General features: G+C 29.6%; 1 protein-coding gene across 1 annotated transcript; it reads right to left on the bottom strand.

Moving 5' to 3' along the window:
- Positions 1–67: 67 nt before the first annotated feature.
- Positions 68–9826, bottom strand: LOC126922138 (mitogen-activated protein kinase kinase kinase 7-like). Its single transcript, XM_050734428.1, has 9 exons — positions 9580–9826; positions 8717–8942; positions 8375–8492; positions 7907–8236; positions 5661–5773; positions 5186–5478; positions 4954–5026; positions 1719–1972; positions 68–1472 (listed from the first exon to the last, which is right to left on the bottom strand). Exons 1-9 carry the CDS (start codon positions 9655–9657, stop codon positions 1308–1310), a joined length of 1650 nt encoding a protein of 549 aa, XP_050590385.1. The 5' UTR covers positions 9658–9826; the 3' UTR covers positions 68–1307.
- Between the last annotated feature and the right edge of the window lie 628 nt (positions 9827–10454).

Here is a 10454-nt window from a genome sequence, read left to right as displayed (position 1 = left end):
GAAAATACAAAAATGTTCTGTTAAAAAAGAAACAGTAGAGGAGATAGAATAATGGTCGGTCGTAGAATAAATTATAAATGTTATTATTTATTATGCTTTGTACAGTAAAGTTCTATCAAGTTGTAAAGAAATCATGCCTTTGAGTAGAAGATGATATTTATAGTCAGACACGTGCGAAACCAAAGGCACCGTGAACAATTACTGGCAAACATGGTTACATCTTGTTTTTAATAATCAAATTTTTTTTCTTTAAAGTGTAAAATACAATATTGAATATTACTAAAAGGTGATGTTAATGATATCATAGTATAAAAACTATAACGTAAACAAGGAGTTACCCTAGAATTATTAGTTATCTGATAATGTTGCTGTTAGTTAAAACTCGCTCGTGGTTATTAAACGAAGACGAGAAATGAAAAGAAAATATCGCGTATATTTAATAAACAAGACTTTGACGCAAAAATATTTAACAATTTTAAAAAGACATGTTTCGTTGAAGGAACGATTTTTGATTACTGTAACTTCATTTCAATAATTAATTCTTAACAATTTTATGGCAAAAAATAGAAATTACATAATGAACAATTATCGATATCCGATTAAATACAATACTTAATATTTTATAACGAGGACACCAGTTATCGAATATTTTACTGACTGTACAAATTAGTTTGTAACGAAAAATAATTATACATAAGGACAAATTAGATAAATTAGATAAATAATAATACAATACCTCCTTAATTATTACTTATTAATGGTAATTCTTACATAAATAAATGTAGTAATAACAAATTACACAGGCAGTTGACTAATCATCGATTTCTGATTGATAATCACCAATTACGTTAACTTTCTCATAGCAGTATTTTTTCAAACCTGTATTTTTATATTTTAAAACACGATGGAGGCAAAAGCCTCATTTAAAGCTACTTCGATAGATTCCCCGCTTAATGCTTATTTGAAAGATATAGATACCTGAATATATATGCATATTGCTGATCAAATTTTTACATAATTTTGTTCATTAAAACGAAGAGGTCTCGATAAATATTCTTGAAATCAAATGCAAATAGAAAACAGTGCTTTTATATATATATATATATAGTTATGTTTAAGAGATTGCATTGCCAACTTCTCTCCCTTTTACTTTTGTATACTATAGAATAAAATCTATCGTTGAAAAATCTATTGAGAAAATCGATATTGTTGCCCGTGTTCGCTACAGGAAGGAAGCAGGGGAAATTCGCAAGACATAATGTAAAAAAGAATCTCGTCTAACGCTTGTACTTGTCTAATCTTGGTATTCAAGAATGTCTCGAAGGATTTTGACAAGGTACCACGAACCAACCGTTGTTTCCGGAAACTGTCGGACCCACTTGAGCGTTGCTCAAAAGAGCATTGTTCGTCCTCTGATTCTTCATGATTTCCAACTGACGTTTTAAATTTCGATACAGCTTTATGAGAGACTCCTGTAATCGAAAAAGGAACTAAAATTAATAATTCGATTTGCAAAAGCATAATATAACAAGAATTTTAATACTGAAATAGAAACCTTCAAGAACTAGAGAAGAATTGATAGATTCTTTTTCATTCATAAAATTTGAAAGTTTGCAGATATTCTGCGTCATTTAAAAATTACTTTTCTGCGATCCTTCTACATAAACCAATCCTGAAATAATTTTTTTTACTGATAATCTTTGTTTATATCAGCTTACCTTTTCATCCTCCAGTTTCCTGAGTTCCTCTTGCTGCCTTAAACTGTCTATGGTCAAATTTTTTAGCATTTCATTTTTGTGCTGCCCCAAAAGCGCTATCTCCGTTTGCACCTTCAAATATTCTTGCGCCAGCTGTTTGTGCTCTTCGAAAATCTCTTTCGATCTTTCGCAAGTCTGATCAGGCGTCAATGGCCTCAGATCCGCGTCCAAAAGGCGATAAACATTGTCTAGATCTTTGTCAGTCGTGCTATTACCTGTCAAACAATAATTATAGCCGAAAGTTAATCCGATTAATATAGATGATCGTAAGTAACTTATTTTGTTTTTACTCTATCCAAAGATGTTTCTGGTATAAGACCGATGCAAAATAAATTGATGTTTTCTCAAATATGACGAATACATTGATTAAACGTGCACATTATCAACAGATCAATAATCAGTCTAAACTTGAACTTGGAACCTATTCGTATAAAAAGTTAATTTTGATTATGTCAAAATTATAGCACACTTAAATTGCCGAATACTTTTACTCGAAACTATTAGAAAAAATATATAGAAATAAATGTACAAAAATGTATTTATGACTTATTTTACTTTTTACTAAACATTCGCGGGATAAAAAGGATAAAGGAAAACTTTAAAATAATAAACTTTGCTATGTTTCTTTCATGAACACTAAATTCAACTTGAATTGAAGATCTACTTTAGAAATATAGTAGTGTTATGTTGGTTTAACCCATTTTTAAACGATCACAGCAAAGTTATCGACTCTTGCTGTACGCCTATTTAAATTAAATCCATTCTGAATTTAAATTAATTTCACAACTTCTCGGCTTATTTTGAGGATAACAATACTATACAAACATTCGTTCGATACAAGTGAAATACCCTCGTATATTACTTGATTCAAAATTTGTTCTCCTGCTTTTCTCCAAAACAAAAACTGCTAGTACTAGTTATGCAATAATTACATCGAATTAAGGCATAATAGCTTCCGAAACATATTATAGAAACATTAATAATATATTAATTTCCGTACTAAGTCTACGGAAGCTACTCATTCCACCAATTTAAAATTTAATCCCTAATTTTGACCTTTAACTTTTTATCACATTTGGCGGGTTCAACTCTGCGTTCTTTCTAGCTCTATCGCGTGATTAGTAACGACTGTTCGACGTTCGATCTTACAATGTTGAATATCATGTAAAATCGTATAATAAAAGCTCTATCGCAGTTTACTCGAAACCCTCCTAATAAAAATTAAAAAAGAAAGGCACCTCGTCATACCATCAACGACGAGAAGAAAAAGAAAAACAGAGCAAAGTACTAACGTAGCAAAACCCAGCACCGCTTTAGGGTGTCCGTGGCGACGATATTTGGGTATTCCTCGCACATTTCCAAATACTGGAGCCTGTCGAGGCTTCGTTCATAATAGAATCAAGTATTCGTTCACATGAAAGATGTCACTCTCCGATTAAAAGTTACCACGAACCACTCTTTGATCCGGAGGATGGCGGTCGATCGAACTCGTCCGTAAAAGATGAAAAAATGCAGATGGGGCAGGGGGAACGAGAAAACAAAATTTCCAAGAAACGAAAAATTTCTTTTCGATAACGAGGGTGAGAGAAAAAGAAGAAAGAAGAGAAAAGACGGTCGTTCTTGGTGATGTGTCGGGAGAGCACTAAACAAACGTGCATCTATATTGGGCCTGGTGAGTCAGCTACACCTGCTTCGAGGTATCCCCCACCAGACAGGACGTGCAAGCACGAGCCAAGAAGAAAATACGGTTCTTCGGCTCTTAATTCATCTTCAGGGCTGGATTAAGTCGAAGCTCTGATTTCCATGTTGATGCCGCAGCGAACAATTAAGAAATCCAATGGGGGACAGAGATATTTATCCTGGGATCGTCTTTCTTTGGGAAGCATATGCTTCAACTTTGGAAACTGTATCAACAAGAATAATATTTCAAATAAGAAAATGATTGAAAATCTATAATTTCGTTTGATAAAAGCTATTGAAGTAGAATATATAATTTATCACTTAATATATTTTATTCTTTATACTTTTATCCAGATCATTCGGCTTTTGCAGATATTTGGAGAATTAATTTATTTCTTCTCGGTTAGCCACTTTATAGTTTTATATATATTCAATCTGATAAAAGGTAGAAAGTGCATGGTCTGTTTTTATTTACTTGGGTCTTTTAGGACAGAGCTTTTATCGTCGTCGATAGGTGTCAATCAAAAACAAGTTCCCCTGATTAGTCGTTCGTTAAATTTAGTATACTTGTACAATGTGACTGTTTTCGCGGGCCCTTTGCCAGGGTAGATTTCGCCGATCGACGAACTCGCAAACTATTCGTCACGGTGAAATCACAACGAGCCAAGGTGCGATGTTTTAACTTCTTTCTATCGCTTCGTTCTCACGTGTTTTCATATTGAAAGGAAACAATATTTGTAAGTAACATATGTACAGATTAATCACAAGCCAAATATACATAAAACTATAAATAATTATAAATATAAATATTAATAATTTAATTCAGTAAAAGTATACCATTTTTATCAAATTAATTAATAGATTTTTAAAGATTTTTAATAAATTTTAGTGGCTTTGATTGATTTCTTATATCTTCAAATTATATTTTATTCAATTAAACAGAAATAAAACCGCATTTCGCAAGAACTAAAGAAGAAATAAAATCAAAGTGCAGACATAAGTGTTAATTATTTACAAAAACAATCGAATGACGACAATGGGTTTGCCTGAGCGCATCACATTCCGCGCTAAAAGGAAGGTTTTGTGGAACATACGGAGAACGTTATTTTGGGATTAGAGTACTATCGCGGTGAGTCACAAATTCAAAGTTCTCGCCCCGAACAAGTTCCCCTTCCTCTGCTGTTATAGAACAACGGCGAGACCATCGACAAATAACAATTTAATAATTGTGCTATACGTATATGATAAGAAAGCAAGAAATTATGTATTCCATAAAATAAAATACAAGCATAAATATTAACAAAAATGAAAACGAGAGAGAAAATTTCGTTAAAACTTTCTATTACTAAACAAATGGAAAGCGTAATATTTATAACATAATATATCTACTTATAAATCATTTGTTATCGTTCGTGTTGTAACTGTTTAAAACAATTTTTCCATAATCAAAAGCAAAATTGACTAAAACAAAATTTATAATTTAAATATTTTATAATAAAGATAATAATAAACTTACTTTGTGCAGTATTCTTTATCTTTAGAATAGGAGATTCCAATGGTGAGTCGGAACTCGGTAATCCCCAAGCATTCTGGAATTGTAAAACATAAGAATATGTTTGTGTCAAAGATGTAGATACGTAAATCATAATAACTACAAATCTTGGAAAATATTTATACTTCTTTAAATATTAATTAATAATTTAATGATATGTAAACAAATCATTATTTTTAAATTAAAAGTTACTAACCGGATCACACTCAACGTAAAGTTGAGGAAAATCTTTAATCTGGAATTCTTTATTGGATGGATTGTTTGCTGAAATATTATTTTTAGGAGGTGGATCCCTGAAATCGTAGAAGGGATTCGATGAACTGTTTTTTTCATTAAAAATTTCCGATTTTTCTTTGGAAACGGGTGCATTAGCTTTAATAGTACCGTTGGCAGCATATCCATTTATTTCAGAATCCATAGTATCAGTCACGTCCAAAGTATCATCTTTAGAAACCTGGTTGTCAATAACTTCCTCTGACTCAACATCTTCTACAATATAAAATTACCTTATAATTAATTTATATAATCATTGTTGTTGTGTATAAATATTTATAAATAAACATTTCATATTTAAGATTATTATCTATTATTAGTAAATATTAAAAACATTTGTTAAAACTCAACTTTGGATCGCTTAAATTACTTATAAAAAATTTTAATAATATACAAACTTCGGGAATATTCCACTGGTTCTAGATGTCCATTAAAGAATTGTGATAAGGTCGTCATTATTTCTACAACAGCATCCATTGATGGTCTTTCTTCGGGAGATTTGTGCCAACATCTGAAACAACCGATCGTTTCTTTTCTTACTACATCTTACAAACGATTTATAAATGTTTATTTAGAATGTAAGAAGATAAGTAATAAAAATAGAGGGACATGCTGGCCAAAATCACATATATAAAATAATTTATCAGAATAGATAATTTGTTAGAGTAGGCATAACGAAAAAGATAGATCTCATTTCCTCAATACCCTTCTGCTGGAAAAATGACTTTAAAATCGAATATCGATTATTGACTATATCTTGATTATATTGATTATATTTTCAAGGATAATGTACCAGAAGAAATAGGTACATTTCATTTTTCCTATTTCCTACAGAAAAGTTAAAATATAACAATTTTAAATTTTTCTCTTTTTACAATTATACAATCGCAACAATAATTCATAACTAACATAAATTTGAATATTTTATGCAATATTTTCCATCCTCTCAAATTCAACACTTTCCCTTCCACGATCTACTGTCAACAAAATTTATGATGGAAATAACTGGGAGCACTTCTTAAATTTCTTGCTAGAAAATCCATGGGAACTACCATAGACAGTGATTTGAAAAGCAAGTCATTCCTTCTAGCGTTGAATCATCATGCGAAAAACGAAAGGGAAAGTAATCTCGCCATCTGGCACAGTCGAATCCTTAATGGACAAATATCATTGAAGACAATTTCACTTACCACTAAAATTTGCTCCCAGTGCCTAACCATTGAAGGGGATGAAAGAGTGGATTGTTGTCCCAAAGGAGAATCCATAGTTGCTAAAGGACCTTAATTTCTTTAAAAGAAAATATTATGATGAACTATGTGCCCCAATCTTCACCCTCACTTAGGACAAAACCTAAAATTCATAAGAAGAAATTTAGAAAAGCCCTAATTAGAAACGCAGAACAATCTCAGAATGGAGAATTATGAAACTGTTAAAGTTATCCTAGCACCAGGTAGATTGACCGCCACCTTACACATTCCTATTCTAAAATACTCTAAACTATTCTAAAATACCAGCATTCCAAACAATCAATCCGATACTCATACCCTTCAACATTTCTACATTCCCTCCTTATACCTCAATCAAATTCCAACTGATTATTGATTGATGACCGTTAATTTATTATTCCCTACTTCCCATGATCTTAGACATGATAATTAAAAGGCATAGCATTATCTTTTATTTTTTTAGTACTTAAGACCATTGATTATTTAAGAAGAAGAATAACAAGGAGTACACATGATCATATTAAATACTTTTAAACAAATGTTTTTCTGTTACAGGAAAGGAAGATTCGAAGACGCTATGTATAAAATCTTAAATTTCAACCTGTATAGGTAATAGCTTTTCACAATTTATATAAATTGTGAATAAATAGAAAATTCATTAAAGATTACCATAGTAATGATTCAATTACACAATTGAATCCTTATAAATAATATCAGAATAATATGATGACTCTTCAGAGAAGAATATTTTAAACATACAACTTTTATGTTATGAGAAAAGGGTTTATTCTATTACAATTTAACAAAATACATTGTTAAAAATGATTTGGGCACAGCATATGGAAAAATTATCAAGATATCATATACAAATAAGATAAGCAAGTAATGTAAAATAAATATAAAATTATTTAAAAAAGCTCTAAATAACAATCAACGTACTTAAAAACATTTTTCCACCTGAAAAGAAGTTTTTTCTATGAACAAACTTGTATAATCATCAATTATCAATCAGATAAAATTTTTTAAATTAAATGTTTAATGATAAAGTTTTTAAAGAAATATTTTTAAACATAATAATGTTATAATTATTTTCAAGCGTAAAATATGTTAAAATACATAAAATATATTAAATCTAAATACTTGTAAATATACTTTTACATTTCAATAATCTGCAGTTAATTCCAAGAAGCAAATGGAGTATTTGTTATATTTTTTCCTACAACGTATACTTTCAAATACTAATACTTTTTATCAATTACAATTATTTCTATCACATATTTACTAACATGTGTCATTATTGAAAAAGATAATATGACTTTATAAAACAAAGAAAATAATTAATCTTAACTTCTTTAGTAAATTATTAGAACATGCTCTATTAATTATAAAAGTGAATGATTATAAATATTAATAAATACCTGGTCATGAGATCTTCAATTGGTTTAGGGCAACCTTCAATTAAAGGAGGTCTTTGTCCTACATGTACTGCCCACATTATTCTGTAAGCTGAACCACCAATTTCATCAAACGGTTTCTTCCTTGACAATATCTCCCACAAAATAACACCCCAACTAAACACATCACACTTTTCGGTATATCTAGAACCCTCAAATACTTCTGGAGCCATCCAAGCAGCAGAACCTTTGTTATTAGTCATATATGTATTTAGATCACAAGCTGTACCAAAATCACAAATTTTAAGAGTTTGTCCACCCATAACTAACAACAAATTTGGTGGTTTTAAGTCTCTGCAAATATAAATGAAATCTGTTAAAACGCTACAGATATCATTTTAATAAAAAATAAATTTCCAGATTGTTATATTATGTCCTCGATAAAAAAAAAAAAATATATATATATATATATATATATTTAACTTAATTTACCTGTGAATTAAAGGTTTTGGTTTCATATTGTGAAGATATGCGACACCACGTGCACATTGCAAAGCCCAACTCATTGCATGTCCTGCAGTATATTGTGGCTGAGGATTGCAATGCAAAACTGCAATACATTAATAAAACAAAAAGTAAATGTAATATTTAATTATTAATGCTTGATGATAACAAGCAATATGAAACAATAAAAAGCATTTAATGTCTTGTCAAACAAATTAAATCTTATGCATTATCAAAGCAAGCAACAATAATATTTAAGCTATAACAATAGTCCAGAACTCTATTTTATTAGAAAAATGAAGTTCTATACAATTTAAAAAAAGTTAATACCATTATATAAGGAGCCACCTTCTGCATATTCCATAACCAGGCAAACCGGATTTTTAGTACAGGCACCATAAAGTTTTACTATATTGGGATGCACAACTCTAGATAATTGCCTAACTTCTACAGTAAAGGCCTTTTTTTCACCTTCTGAGTTTATATACTTTATAGCAACATATTGTCCCCTCCATTTTCCTTTCCATACTACTCCAAAAGAACCTTTTCCGACTACCTACATAAAAATAAATAATGAATGATTTATTATTGATTTAATTTAGTGCTCTTCAGATTTTAAAATAAATCATTCCTTTTCGAAAAATGAAGTAACAAGTTAAGAATACTAATAATGTTAGATAAACATAGAAACTGCATGTAACCTCAACAAAATGAAAAACAATACAAAGATATAAAAATTTAATATTTCATTTACTATTCTTTAATATACTCTGTATCCTACTTAACGATGTTATTAATTTTTAATTAAATTATTTTCACACAATCTATGTCAAATTTTTAAAAGTGACATACATTTACAATCTATTAAAATAAAAAAATTTTCTTTTTCAGTTTTTTTCTCAACTTAATGATATTTCAAATAAAAATCTCTCTCGTTATCTAAATCAAAATTTGAATATTAAAGTACAGAAAATATAAAGGAGCTTCGTTAACATCAATTTGCTTAAAAAATATTCAACGATCGTCATTTAGGTTATATTTCAAACAAAATCAGATAATCAATAAGGATAAATTACAAAAATTAAACGCAACTGGATGTAACATTTTAGAAATGTTTTATTGAACGACGATTAAAAAAACAAAAATTTAACTTATTCGAACAATAATGAAAAGTTACTGCATAATTATGATACCTGCTCTGTTTCAATTTCATCGTAGTTAATTTCTTCTACAAACTGCTGCTGATGGCTTACTAATTCTTTGCCCGCCATCACACACAGTCGACATCACATTAGTTTCAGGGCACATTTAATTACCGGGCGTATTTATCATGAACGAATATTTATTTAAACTCCGAGCTCAAGCTCCTTTGATATTTTCCATTTTATTAACATTCAGAAGGCATGTGTAGCGAGAAAGTTGTATCGATAGATGTTCATCATTCGATAGATCGATCTGTTGAAATACGATCCATCGTTAAACATAGAAAACGTGATTAAATTTATGCGCTAACGAAAACAGAAACATTAAATTATTTTCGTTTAATCAAAAAGCGTACTAGTTAAGATATGGGAAGAAAAGTAGAAAGAGAAATATGTACACATATGTGTAAAATGAATGTACACTACGTACTACCAGGTACTACGTAACGACGTTTAATAAGTTTACTTCGGGGCTTCGGGGATAACTTTGGCTTTTCTTACTAAATAAAATACAATCCAATCACAGACTTGTTTTTGATGTCACATATATTCCATACATATATTCTCAATCATAAATTTATTAGTGTCAAGTTGCAAAATATCATATATATTCAGAAACATTAAAAATATATATTGTTATTATTCTGTATAAAATTTGACTTACATTTCATATTATAATCCTATACGGTTTAAAATAGAAAAAATTAAAATATTAATATATGTCCTCTAAATATAATATAGATACTGAATCAGCAGATGCATATATTATGTTCGACACTTTTAATCTTTGTTATACTTGTTATATTCTTTTATATATATATATTCGCCCGTGCTATAATTAATTTGTTTATATCAAATAAGAAACA

Source organism: Bombus affinis, chromosome 11 (genome assembly GCF_024516045.1).
Source record: "Bombus affinis isolate iyBomAffi1 chromosome 11, iyBomAffi1.2, whole genome shotgun sequence".
In the NCBI taxonomy this organism is placed as follows: Eukaryota; Metazoa; Arthropoda; class Insecta; order Hymenoptera; family Apidae; genus Bombus; species Bombus affinis.
Note: the sequence above shows the minus strand (reverse complement) of the source record. Positions and strands in the feature narration are given on the sequence as shown.